Consider the following 14369-nt stretch of genomic DNA (forward strand, 5'->3'; position numbering starts at 1 on the left):
GCGTTCTAATAGTGTATATGAGAGCGTTCTAATAGTGTATATGAGAGCTTTCTAATAGTGTTTATGAGAGCGTTCTAATAGTGTATATGAGAGCGTTCTAATAGTGTTTATGAGAGCGTTCTAATAGTGTTTATGAGAGCGTTCTAATAGTGTTTATGAGAGCGTTCTAATAGTGTATATGAGAGCGTTCTAATAGTGTTTATGAGAGCGTTCTAATAGTGTATATGAGAGCGTTCTAATAGTGTTTATGAGAGCGTTCTAATAGTGTTTATGAGAGCGTTCTAATACTGTATATGAGAGCGTTCTAATAGTGTTTATGAGAGCTTTCTAATAGTGTATATGAGAGCGTTCTAATAGTGTATATGAGAGCGTTCTAATACTGTATATGAGAGCGTTCTAATAGTGTTTATGAGAGCGTTCTAATAGTGTATATGAGAGCGTTCTAATACTGTATATGAGAGCGTTCTAATAGTGTTTATGAGAGCTTTCTAATAGTGTATATGAGAGCGTTCTAATAGTGTTTATGAGAGCTTTCTAATAGTGTATATGAGAGCGTTCTAATAGTGTATATGAGAGCGTTCTAATACTGTATATGAGAGCGTTCTAATAGTGTTTATGAGAGCTTTCTAATAGTGTATATGAGAGCGTTCTAATAGTGTTTATGAGAGCGTTCTAATAGTGTTTATGAGAGCTTTCTAATAGTGTATATGAGAGCGTTCTAATAGTGTATATGAGAGCGTTCTAATACTGTATATGAGAGCGTTCTAATAGTGTTTATGAGAGCTTTCTAATAGTGTATATGAGAGCGTTCTAATAGTGTTTATGAGAGCTTTCTAATAGTGTATATGAGAGCGTTCTAATAGTGTTTATGAGAGCGTTCTAATAGTGTATATGAGAGCGTTCTAATAGTGTTTATGAGAGCGTTCTAATAGTGTTTATGAGAGCGTTCTAATAGTGTATATGAGAGCGTTCTAATAGTGTTTATGAGAGCTTTCTAATAGTGTTTATGAGAGCGTTCTAATAGTGTTTATGAGAGCTTTCTAATAGTGTATATGAGAGCGTTCTAATAGTGTATATGAGAGCGTTCTAATAGTGTTTATGAGAGCTTTCTAATAGTGTATATGAGAGCGTTCTAATAGTGTATATGAGAGCGTTCTAATACTGTATATGAGAGCGTTCTAATAGTGTTTATGAGAGCTTTCTAATAGTGTATATGAGAGCGTTCTAATAGTGTTTATGAGAGCTTTCTAATAGTGTATATGAGAGCGTTCTAATAGTGTTTATGAGAGCGTTCTAATAGTGTTTATGAGAGCGTTCTAATAGTGTATATGAGAGCGTTCTAATAGTGTTTATGAGAGCGTTCTAATAGTGTTTATGAGAGCTTTCTAATAGTGTTTATGAGAGCGTTCTAATAGTGTATATGAGAGCGTTCTAATAGTGTTTATGAGAGCGTTCTAATAGTGTTTATGAGAGCGTTCTAATAGTGTATATGAGAGCGTTCTAATAGTGTTTATGAGAGCTTTCTAATAGTGTTTATGAGAGCGTTCTAATAGTGTTTATGAGAGCTTTCTAATAGTGTATATGAGAGCGTTCTAATAGTGTTTATGAGAGCGTTCTAATAGTGTATATGAGAGCGTTCTAATAGTGTTTATGAGAGCGTTCTAATAGTGTTTATGAGAGCGTTCTAATACTGTATATGAGAGCGTTCTAATAGTGTTTATGAGAGCTTTCTAATAGTGTATATGAGAGCGTTCTAATAGTGTATATGAGAGCGTTCTAATACTGTATATGAGAGCGTTCTAATAGTGTTTATGAGAGCGTTCTAATAGTGTATATGAGAGCGTTCTAATACTGTATATGAGAGCGTTCTAATAGTGTTTATGAGAGCTTTCTAATAGTGTATATGAGAGCGTTCTAATAGTGTTTATGAGAGCTTTCTAATAGTGTATATGAGAGCGTTCTAATAGTGTATATGAGAGCGTTCTAATACTGTATATGAGAGCGTTCTAATAGTGTTTATGAGAGCTTTCTAATAGTGTATATGAGAGCGTTCTAATAGTGTTTATGAGAGCGTTCTAATAGTGTTTATGAGAGCTTTCTAATAGTGTATATGAGAGCGTTCTAATAGTGTATATGAGAGCGTTCTAATACTGTATATGAGAGCGTTCTAATAGTGTTTATGAGAGCTTTCTAATAGTGTATATGAGAGCGTTCTAATAGTGTTTATGAGAGCTTTCTAATAGTGTTTATGAGAGCGTTCTAATAGTGTTTATGAGAGCTTTCTAATAGTGTATATGAGAGCGTTCTAATAGTGTTTATGAGAGCTTTCTAATAGTGTTTATGAGAGCGTTCTAATAGTGTTTATGAGAGCTTTCTAATAGTGTATATGAGAGCGTTCTAATAGTGTATATGAGAGCGTTCTAATAGTGTTTATGAGAGCTTTCTAATAGTGTATATGAGAGCGTTCTAATAGTGTATATGAGAGCGTTCTAATACTGTATATGAGAGCGTTCTAATAGTGTTTATGAGAGCTTTCTAATAGTGTATATGAGAGCGTTCTAATAGTGTTTATGAGAGCTTTCTAATAGTGTATATGAGAGCATTCTAATAGTGTTTATGAGAGCGTTCTAATAGTGTATATGAGAGCGTTCTAATAGTGTTTATGAGAGCTTTCTAATAGTGTATATGAGAGCGTTCTAATAGTGTTTATGAGAGCTTTCTAATAGTGTATATGAGAGCGTTCTAATAGTGTATATGAGAGCGTTCTAATAGTGTATATGAGAGCGTTCTAATAGTGTTTATGAGAGCTTTCTAATAGTGTATATGAGAGCTTTCTAATACTGTATATGAGAGCGTTCTAATAGTGTATATGAGAGCGTTCTAATACTGTATATGAGAGCGTTCTAATAGTGTATATGAGAGCTTTTTAATAGTGTATATGAAAGCTTTCTAGTAGTGTGTATGAAAGGTAAAGCTTTTCACCAGTTTATATGAACAGTTCTCACTACTTTGTATGAGAACTTTTAAGTAGATTATATAAGAGGTAAATGTTTTCACTAGTTTATGTGAGAGCTTTTTACTAGTGTTTGTGTGAGGTTTTCAGTATATTATATGGAAGAGTGTAATTTAATATGTGTATATGCAAGTTAATTCTGATTTATGTCCCTGGGGGCACCTCATAATATTGTCCCAAAATGTAGAAAAATTTCTAGTTAAAAAGAAATCCTGTCTTAAAATTCTATGGGTTTTTCTCGTTATCTTCTGCAGGCCAGTTAGTTCTACGTCAGCCTGAACACCTAAATTCAGCAAATCATATATCAACGCTCATTTTTCAATCACATTTTTTCGGTCATAGCATCTTGATTCATATGTTGCAGCTAATATACGCAACGGTTGAAATAAGAATAAGAATAATTGACTTTACCATTGAGTTGCGTCCCAGTGTTCACGGGGATGGACGTCTGTGTGTTCTGCAGGCGTAGAGCTAACAGAACTGGAAGCGTTGTGAGGCAAGGGCTCAAATATGTATGGCTGGAAGCCTTCTACACTATATACGAGGGAAATTAGACACTTATATGTACCTTTGAAGAGTAGTTTTAGATGCAGAAGGCTGAGGGGCAAAAGCAACTATCTGGAGGAACCTCTGAGTGAAAGAACCTGTGGAATAAATGTTATTTGCTTCATATTCTCAATAAAGTTTATTAAATAAATACAACGTGTCAGGAAGCAGAAAATGTTTTGTAAAAGGGTCATTCAGAAGGAGGCGGTTTTAAAAAATGTTGCTGATTGCCAAAGCAATGGTATCAGCCCCAAAACCTACATTTGCATTAAACCTGAGGGGCGGGATAAAGAGAGGAAAGGATACAAAAACACCCAATAGTCTGGATGATCTGCAAAGATTTTTTTATTCTGGTCAAAGATCTCTCGCTCTATTCTCCAGCCTTGTGATAATTGCGAAGGAAGACTACCTGCAGTTTTTTAAAGGAGATCAGCTTGGCAGTGATTTTTCTGATTAATTTGCAATACAATTATGCAAAAGTGAGATCTATAAAGGTTAGACTTTTTAAAATATTCCACTGAGATTTTTGCTTCTGTCAAAAAAAAAAAATAATAATTTAAGACTTTTTACAAAATGTGGCAAAAGTTTGTCCACTTCTGTAGATCCAATGCAGCCAAACACATATGCAAACCTCCTTTAATGCTCTTTTAATGCACATTCAAAAGTCTACAATGCACTGCCTTAAAATATCTATTGAAAATCTAGATGCAAGTCAGTACTAAGTGAAATGTTTTGTAGAATCCATATTTGGGAATAAACTGTGAGTTTAAAAAATATCTTAACATTAACTCTGGTTATGAGTTTTGGTTTGAATGATGTGTTAAAACAGATGCAGACACAAGGAAAATGCTCGGAGGAATGAGTCCCTAAAGCTGTTCAGGGTTATTTAAATTGGAGGCTGCAGTGAAATAGCCAGTTGCTATGGAGAAGGAGGAAGTTTTCTTGATATTTTACTAAATTCAGATAACATGAACTTGGCAAGAGTTCATATTGTACTTTTATGGACTAAAAGTGTTTACTTTATGGTTGCTTATCTGACTTTTCTGTGTGCTTCCTTTTCTTATGTTCCATTCATTTACAACACTATGAATTGTATTTACATTATTTAACATTAGCATTTACCTTTAGAGTATCTGTTCCCTGTTCTGAATCTGAACTAAACGTTTGCTTTTCTTTTCTACTTTCAGACCCCAGTGTTTGGTGCTGACGGGTCCTCCCAGCAGTCGACCGGCTCTCTTGGATCTCGTCAACTGTTTCACAAAGAACCTCAGTTTAATGATGTGTGGAAATGTGGTCACTGTGAGTACAGATTAAAATACCCTCATAAAACTTGTAGTTCATGCAGTAAAAGCACAGTACATAAAAATGTCCTTAGTGTTTAGCTGTGGAATTTAACATCTTACGACATGTCTTTCCTTATTTTTTAGACGGGCTCGTCCCCATCTGTTTTAGAGAAGGCAAGCAGCAACAGACACGTCTCCTGGTTGAACCAAAGGAAGATTAGGTCATTTTATAGAGGAGTGGTGGCTTCTGACTTTCGCTGTGGAGTTAACATGCTGCTTCAGGTGAGAGAGAGCTCCCTAAGATCCAAAACTTGTTTTAACAAAGGAAAATGTAGTATCCCCCATTTAAAAAATGATGCTTTTGACACATTTTTGTCCTCACTATTCAATTTTCTGCAACTTTTTTATACTGTCTGTAATCTGAAGGATGTGTGCATTACTTTTAAATAGTTATGTTTTTAAATGATCATAAGTGTGAAGTATGTGCACCATAATCCACCTCTGAAATGTTTTGAGTCAGTATAGCTTGGTAGTGTTTAATAATAGGGAAACCTACTTTTTGCTATGTCGCTAACTGCCCACCAGGGGGCAGGATTGGGTCGAATCAAGCCAAACGTTTTGCTGATGGGATTCAAGAAAGACTGGCGCAGTGACTCAACTCTGGCTGCAAACAACTACATAGAAATCCTGCAGTAAGTGCAGAGAAAATAATAAGTTAAATATCTAAATTTTCACATTTTATTTCAAAAGACAAATGGTGCTTCCTCTATTCCTTTTTTTTTTTTTGCTCTTTAGTGATGCCTTTGACCTGCAATATGGAGTGTGTGTGCTGAGGATGAAAGAGGGGTTAGATGTCTCCAATCCACCTCAGTCCCACGGTGAGGCCATTGCTGACATAAATTACACGTTTTAGATATTTTATGAATAAACTCTTCATTGCTCCAGCTGCTGAAACAGATCTCACACGTGTTCTTGTCACAGTTAACCAAGGTTTTGATGGGGGACCAGAAAATAGTGACATCACCTCTCCTGCTTCCCTGGTTCGAACAAGCACAACTTGTATGTGCAGCATTCATCATCACTTCACAAACAGACTGCTGCATCTCTTTCATCAATCTCTATATTTATTCTGAATTTGCCTCTATAATTGTTTGCAGCTTCAATCACGGTTGAACTGGAGCCACAACCCACCACCGTGTTCCAGAAAAAACAAGGGAAGAGGACCATTGATGTTTACTGGCTGTCTGATGATGGAGGTGGGATTATCATGTCTGCAGTCACAACCTTTCATGTCTCCTGATTTTCCAACACATTTCCTGCTGGTCATCTGTCTATCCTTAGGTCTGACTCTGTTGCTGCCATACCTGCTGACTCGCAGGAAGCGCTGGGCCAGGTGTAAGGTCCGAGTTTTTGTTGGGGGAGAAATAAACAAAAAGGACGAGCAGAAGGAAGAGTAAGAACAAGGAATCTAAATGTTATTTTACATAATAGAGCTTTGTGTTCTTTTCTATGGAGAGAAACAGGTAGAAAATGTGTTATTTCATTGCAGCAAATATACATTTCTTTCTATTTTACTTAATTTGAAACACTCAAAATGTATGTTTTGTTTGTTTTGTTTTTTTACATTTTATATTTTCAAATCAGATGTAAACAGCTGGTTTTACAAGTGTGGCGCCCTAAAGATGCTTTGGCGCACAGTATTGAAATTTTTTTGTCTGACATAAGAAGACCTCAATTGTTTTGGCAAAGAATTGTTTGCATGTGCAATAAGCGGGTGTATTAGCAATGATCTACAAAGACTGTTAGTGCAAATGATGAGATGTGCAAACCAGTTTGGTTCTGCACTATTAAAAATTAGTTGATTAGGTGTTCTACTGGCAGTTTGAGAGTGGCCATAAAATAAAGGAGGGGTTCTGAGCCATGTAGTTGGAGGTATTAATATTCATCCAAAAAAAAGTAACAGTAATACTAAATATTTAAAAGCAAACTTTATATAAGCTTCTCAAAGTGCAAAAAAAAAAAAACATGGGAAAAAAGGATAAAGTTAGAGCTAAAATATCATTATAAATGGAAAAGTTTTCTTCTATGCTTCCTTCCCACTACCCCTATTTGGAGGGGTCAGATTTTTAGCCAGATCACATTCTAAACAGCTGGATTTATCTCCACCAGCTCCTCTTAACAGCTGCTTGACCCGATGTAGAGCAAACCAAGGTAGGCCCATAATAGTCTGATAAAATATAAAGATAAGTATGCTGTTCAAGAACATTGAGGGAGAAGAAAAGTCCCTCTTGCCACAATTTAGATTTGCATACATTCAGCAATTTAAAACAACAACATAATAATGCTTTGTATGAATTTTGGCAAATGTTGGGGGTTTTGTTTAGTTTTTTACAAATGTGTTCACTAGATGTTTATAACCTTAATTCATTTGCAAGTCTTCAAATCAGTTACTGCACTGGGAAAAAAACGATCTAGAAATAAGTAGAAATTTCTTATGTACGGTAAGTGTATTTACCCTTATTTTGGGTAGGTAAATAAGATGATTTGCCAATGGAATGAGGATCTTTTTACTCTTAAAATAAGATACACTATATTGCCAAAAGTATTTGCTCACCCATCCAAATTATTGGAATCAGGTGTTCCAATCACTTCCATGGCCACAGGTGTATAAATTCAAGCACCTAGGCATGCAGACTGTTTTTACAAACATTTGTGAAAGAATGGGTCGCTCTCAGGAGCTCAGTGAATTCCAGCGTGGAACTGTGATAGGATGCCACCTGTGCAACAAATCCAGTCGTGAAATTTCCTCGCTCCTAAATATTCCACAGTCAACTGTCAGCTGTATTATAAGAAAATGGAAGTGTTTGGGAACGACAGCAACTCAGCCACGAAGTGGTAGGCCACGTAAACTGACGGAGCGGGGTCAGCGGATGCTGACGCGCATAGTGCGAAGAGGTCGCCAACTTTCTGCAGAGTCAATCACTACAGACCTCCAAACTTCATGTGGCCTTCAGATTAGCTCAAGAACAGTGCGCAGAGAGCTTCATGGAATGGGTTTCCATGGTCGAGCAGCTGCATCCAAGCCATACATCACCAAGTGCAATGCAAAGCGTCGGATGCGGTGGTGTAAAGCACGCCGCCACTGGACTCTAGAGCAGTGGAGACGCGTTCTCTGGAGTGACGAATCGCGCTTCTCCATCTGGCAATCTGATGGACGGGTCTGGGTTTGGCGGTTGCCAGGAGAACGGTACTTGTCTGACTGCAGTGTGCCAAGTGTAAAGTTTGTTGGAGGGGGGATTATGGTGTGGGGTTGTTTTTCAGGAGCTGGGCTTGGCCCCTTAGTTCCAGTGAAAGGAACTCTGAATGCTTCAGCATACCAAGACATTTTGGACAATTCCATGCTCCCAACTTTGTGGGAACAGTTTGGAGCTGGCCCCTTCCTCTTCCAACATGACTGTGCACCAGTGCACAAAGCAAGGTCCATAAAGACATGGATGACAGAGTCTGGTGTGGATGAACTTGACTGGCCTGCACAGAGTCCTGACCTCAACCCGATAGAACACCTTTGGGATGAATTAGAGCGGAGACTGAGAGCCAGGCCTTCTCGTCCAACATCAGTGTGCGACCTCACAAATGCGCTTCTGGAAGAATGGTCAAAAATTCCCATAAACACACTCCTAAACCTTGTGGACAGCCTTCCCAGAAGAGTTGAAGCTGTTCTAGCTGCAAAGGGTGGACCGACGTCATATTGAACCCTATGGATTAGGAACGGGATGTCACTTAAGCTCATATGTGAGTCAAGGCAGGTGAGCAAATACTTTTGGCAATATAGTGTATTTAGATAAAATTCACTTGAAGTAAGACAAGGCAATTGCATTTTCTTATTTTAAATGTAAATTATCTGTGTGTTTGATAAAGCAAGGTCTTTATCAAACACACCATGGGCAGTTTTTTTTTTTGTTTTTTTTTTTAGCTCATTTGGATTCACTAAATTACTGAAAAAGTTACTTTGTATATTTATAATATGACATATTATTACTATCAACATGTTTGTTTTCATGATTTGATTTTATTCATCTTGTTTATATAGTTTTTCATAATTAATACATTAGTAAAACATCTAAAATGTTGTGTGTTTTTCTAGGGTTTTATCTCTCATCAAGAAGTTTCGTCTCGGTTTCCAGGATGTTGAAGTTCTTCCTGACATCTACGAAAACCCACAACCAGTGAAGTAAGACTGCTTGCTTGTTGTAACGGTACAAAATATACATTAAATATGTATTCTATGAAGCTGTACAACTTGCAGTACTCCACAAGTGATATAGCAATCCTGGTAACTGTGTAAGAATTCATCCGTGATAATCTTAGGTAAGCAATTGGCGCTCTCTGTCAGTCTTGGATGGGTCTTTGGATCCTTACTAAATATATTAAAGTTCATCAAACAGCAGTGGGAATAATTATTCACAAGCAGAGGATTAATCTTACCAGGATGAGGTCTTCAAGTAAATTTTCCCAGGATAGGATTCATGCAAGACAAATTTTTAAAAAGTTAAATGAACATGTTATAGACTTTATACCAGCTGTTAAGAATGGGACTTGATTTGCAGCGGCGGGACCTGGATACCTTGCAGTAACTAGTCCCGGATGAACTCCTATGTAAACTATATTTTACAGTCAAATGTGGGAATATTTCTCTGACATCATTAGCATGGCGCTAAGCAACAGGTGGAGGATTTTAAAATCAGCAACAGATCTTGCACAGAATGGCTGAGGAAGAAAACAAGCAGAGTTCAGTCAAAATCCTGATCTTAACCTGACTCTATGATTGGATCTGTGAAGAAATATGTCTGTAAATCCTAAAGAACTGAAACGACATGTGAAAACAAACAACAACAATAACAACAAAACATATGTGAAAGAAAGATTAAGTCATCCAGGAATCAACAATCAAGGTCTTACTACAAGCAAACATTTTAGATAGATTTTAGATCTAATCTGTGACTCTTGCCTTTTTCCAGTGTCCAGCATTTCGAGAGCATGATCGGTCGTTTTAGGCTTGACCCGAACCCAAAACAGGACTCGGACTCGGACTCTGACCCTCCCAGACAGCAGGAAGCACCTTGGATGATCACTCCCCAAGACTTGGAGAGGAACATGGCGAAGGTCCGAAATTCTTACCGCTAACATTTCATTTTTCTCCATTAAAGCTGTTGTGTATTTTACTAACACTTTGTGTAAACTTCAGTCCCTTCGTCAGATCCGTCTGAATGAGGTGCTGCAGGATTACTCCAGAGATGCAGCTCTGATTGTGATGTGAGTGCAATACTTCCTCTTTTTAGTGCTCTTTCTGGCAAAACACACTGGAAAAACAATCTAGAAATGAGTAAAAAAAAATTCTTAAAGTGTATTTACCCTTAATTTGAGCAGGTAAATAAGATAGTTTGCCAATGGAATGACTGTTTTTCCTCTTCAAATAAGATAATTAGATAATATGCACTTGAAATAAGGCAACGCAATCGTGTTTTCTTATTTTAAGTGTTAATTGTCTTGTTCCATTGGCTAAATGTCTCTTTTACCTCCTTAATCCAAGAACAAATGCACATATTTTAGGAAAAATGACTTGTCTAGATTTTGATTTTTTTTTTTCAGTGCAGAAGATAGAACTGTTCAAACCTGAGGAAAATCCCAATATATGTCCTTCGCTGTCTCTCCTTACAGAACGATGCCGGTGGGTAGGAGAGGAGTGTGTCCTAATTCTCTGTACCTGGCATGGCTTGACATCCTGTCCCGGGATCTAAGACCTCCGGTTCTGATGGTCAGAGGAAACCAGGAGAGCGTTCTCACTTTCTACTGCCAATAAGACTTTTCCAAGATGTTGTTTCAATGATATTATGAAACATTGCAGTGCCTTAAATTCCTTTAAAACACTTGATCTTGTAAAGTAATAATTAATATCACACAAATTTTATCTATCACCTTATTTTAGACCTTTTTATTTCCTTCACTTCATTTATTCTTAAAATGACAAATGAATTAATCTATTTAAATATTTGAGATTAAAAGGGTTTGAGAGATTGTAATCTCTGCTCTACTTTTTAAAATATATTTCTTCTGATTCATCCTGAACCGGTTTGGTAGAAAATGTTAATAGTTTGACTCATAGATAGATTACCACATAACATATTAATCGGACATTTTAAATCAAAGTCTATTTTTATCTTAGATGCCTAAGAAACTTTTTAACACTGAGTCAAAAATACATGTACTAAATAAGTAGTGAATAATTGTGAAGTTAAAAGAAAATGACATGCGTGTTAATTTTCTAATTTAAAATATGAACACTGTCCCTTTCATTTCTATCCCACCTGAAATCCCAAATCAAAATCCAATGCAGAAGATTGTCCTGAACATTCATTGTACCGTTTACCTCTGTGTAATTTAACATTATTATAATCAAAGCTACTTTCTGAAGACCTCAGTGTTTTGTTGTGTGTTTCAGAAATGAAGACAAAGGAACATAGTAGATATATCTGGAATAAAGCTTTAGTAAAGCAGTGTTTTGGTTATGAAATTAAATCTTCCTCTTGCCAAATGCTGGTGAATTGATTAAAATGTCTGTCTTTACATTTCTAAAGCCGTTGGGAGCCATAGCTCAGACGAAGTCCAATTCTGAAATGTTCTACAAAGATTACATCAAATATAATATAAAACACACAAAACTTTTCAGAAAATCGTTTAGCATGTCCTTCTACTTCAGCTATATGTGCAACTTTGTGCTGGTCTAGATTTTACCAAACCAATCACTGAGATCTGTGGTTGTTATGGCACTAAATAAAAAAAAATGAAGGAGTTTGAATCATTTTAAGTATGCTGATGAAGGTTCTCAGTCATCTAATCCAGTCATAGACAGGTTTCAGGTATTACAGGAGGCAATCCCCCCCTTTAACGACCGACCCTTAGAATCATAGACAGGTTCAGATATTACGGGCTAACGATGGAACTAAACGACCCATTCATCGGTTACCATTTGAATGTTTCCAAGCAATATAAGGCCTTGTCCATATAGACTCAAACTCACTGTGGATCCAGACATTTGAATTGAGAAAGCTTCCTAGAGAGGTGGAGAAACGTCTTCAAATCTTGAAAACCAAGTCCAGTGGATATTTTTTGAATTTTTACGTAATCATTTTAAGTACTTTTTATCTCAATATCTTGCCATTTAACTGTGTAAAGTAAATGAATGTTAATTTAGGTTATGGCACTTTTTGAAAATGATTCTGTATCTAATTCAGGATTAAGTTTATCTGAAGTTTTTTTTTACAAGCTTAACAGTAATCAAATCAAATAAGTATGTAAATAAGATGCATTCAAACATGTCGATGTTGGTCCTAATAAATTCATCATCATAAAACCTTAAGTTTTCATTTTATTATCAGTGCATTTATGTCAACTGGTTTTTAGAAGTGCTTCTTTTTGCTCCATGCTGGTCATTTTACTGTATCAAATCACAACTATATGAGATTAAGAGAGCATCATGGGTGGTTCTAGATGGGGGCCAACAGGGGCCATTGCCCTTGCAGAACTTGTCCTGGCCTCTGTTTCGGCTCCTGTACTGAACACATAATACTAAACCAACTTTTTATATTGATGTATGACCATCGATTACAAAACTGTAACTCATAGTGACTGGGACCAATTTTATTTAAAAATTAACAGTTTTATTTTAATGGTGATTTTTTTTTTAATTAAGCAGTTGGACGTTTAGCTTCAGCCATACTGAGATAGGATCACAGTTTACTTTTCTTTTAGAACTGGAGGAGAAGGTGGCTCCTCAGTCCTGTGGTCCATACTGTAGGTATAGTGGAGGATTTTATTTTTCCTGGTGGATCATCAAAATCAGTGGTCCTCCTAATTGTCAATCATTCTGGTGATATGTTTACGTAAAGCTGTCCTACGTGCTCGTCCCCATTTTCACTTACCGGTGGTGAGTCTGACATAGTGGAAAAATTGCAAATCTTTTGGAAAGTAAGCTTGTATGTGCGATGCAAACAGCAACTTTTAAAAAGAGCATGCGTGAGGAGAAATGGGCTTGTGCACGCTCTTGCATGCGTTAATAGGTTTTTCCTCTCTAGAGCAGATACAGGGTTGTGCGAGTGCCTTTATTTTTAAAAGTGGAGAGGGCAGATCTTTTCAAAAATTTGTGAGAATACTCTACTATACATTTAAATTAGTGAAAGGCACGCCCCCTAGTGAGGATCAGTTTTATTACTTGAGTGTGAGGCATTGTAAAAGTGAATTAATTAAATTACCAACTTTGAGAAGTGGTAGAAATAAATACTTATGGTAATGTTTAATTCAGTTACACTTAGAATAAACACTTAAACTTGAAATAATTACAGGTTTCAGTTACCAGTGGTGTCAATTTTTTACTTAAGTAGAAGTATAGATACTGCAGTTTAAAAACACTCTGGTAAAAGTTGAAGAATCAACTTGACCTCTTTACTCAAGTAAAAGTGAAAAAGTATGTGCTCCAAAAACTACTTAAAGTATAAAAGTATAGGATGCCACTATATGAATTAAAAGGTCAATTTGTTGACTATTTCAAAAAATACTTTAAGATAGGTCCAAGGATGAGGGAGGTCTTGTTGGTCTCCGTCTCCATCTCCTGATGTGTTCTCGCTGTGTCCGACCTTTCAGACGTGTCAACATCTTTTTCTGAATCCCACATTGTAGCATGGCATAGACAATTCACGTTAGCAGTTTGAAGAACACCTGCTGGCTTCTGATGATTTCCTTTAGCTAACCAATGAGTGTTTGCGTTCTATGACTCATCCAATCACACTAGTTTTCACTAGATGTGGGTGGAGCCAATGATCTGCATTGGATGGAGAACATGACGGGAAATAAAGATTTATAAACATTAAACCGAAGCCAAGAGTAACGAGTAACGATTGTTTTAAAAATGTAAGGAATAGAAAGTACAGATACTTGTGTGAAAATGTAATGAGTAGAAGTCAGAAGTAGGAAGTCAAATAAGTAATGGAGTAAAGTATAGATACCTAAATAGTTTACTTAAGTACAGCAACGAAGTATTTGTACTTCATTACTTGACAACTCTGTCAGTTACTGAGAAAAGTTTGGAAATTGCTGCTTTAAATGGTGAGATATTGACCTGTTTCTTCATGTCAATAATTTGTTCTGTGCCCCTATACAACAGTCCTCTGCCAGGCTCTACTGGTAGATTGGGTCTAGAACTGCCTCTGGAGAGCGCTGAAGGGATTATAGTGCAAACGGCAGACTTGAGAGCACATTGCACATAGCAGATCAATGCATCATGAGAGGGATGGCAGATCACAGCTGAACTTCTAGATTATAATTTAATTAATCTCATATGCATCTTCCTTCTATGTATATAGTGATTCAGTTATTGCTCTTTAGCTTGTGTTAAAGGCACTGAAGCAAAAGACTTTCCATTCATCCATCCATCTTTTTACATCTTAATCTGGGGTACATCCAGGACAGGTCAC

At 36.6% G+C, this 14369-nt stretch overlaps 1 protein-coding gene across 1 annotated transcript in view; it reads left to right on the top strand.

Annotated features, from left to right (window-relative positions):
* slc12a3 (solute carrier family 12 member 3) overlaps positions 1–10799 on the top strand; it is a 29505-nt gene extending 18706 nt beyond the window's left edge. Inside the window, exons 16-26 of the mRNA XM_038274454.1 lie at positions 4747–4858; positions 4987–5124; positions 5428–5534; positions 5638–5720; positions 5824–5901; positions 6000–6098; positions 6184–6295; positions 8987–9073; positions 9861–10005; positions 10088–10155; positions 10561–10799. Coding sequence (XP_038130382.1) covers positions 4747–4858; positions 4987–5124; positions 5428–5534; positions 5638–5720; positions 5824–5901; positions 6000–6098; positions 6184–6295; positions 8987–9073; positions 9861–10005; positions 10088–10155; positions 10561–10702 — 1171 coding nt within the window. The 3' untranslated portion in view covers positions 10703–10799. The remainder of the gene's footprint in view (positions 1–4746; positions 4859–4986; positions 5125–5427; positions 5535–5637; positions 5721–5823; positions 5902–5999; positions 6099–6183; positions 6296–8986; positions 9074–9860; positions 10006–10087; positions 10156–10560) is intronic.
* Positions 10800–14369: the final 3570 nt, after the last annotated feature.

This window comes from Cyprinodon tularosa, unplaced genomic scaffold (genome assembly GCF_016077235.1).
Source record: "Cyprinodon tularosa strain WSP-4 unplaced genomic scaffold, ASM1607723v1 ctg917, whole genome shotgun sequence".
Lineage (NCBI taxonomy): Eukaryota > Metazoa > Chordata > Actinopteri > Cyprinodontiformes > Cyprinodontidae > Cyprinodon > Cyprinodon tularosa.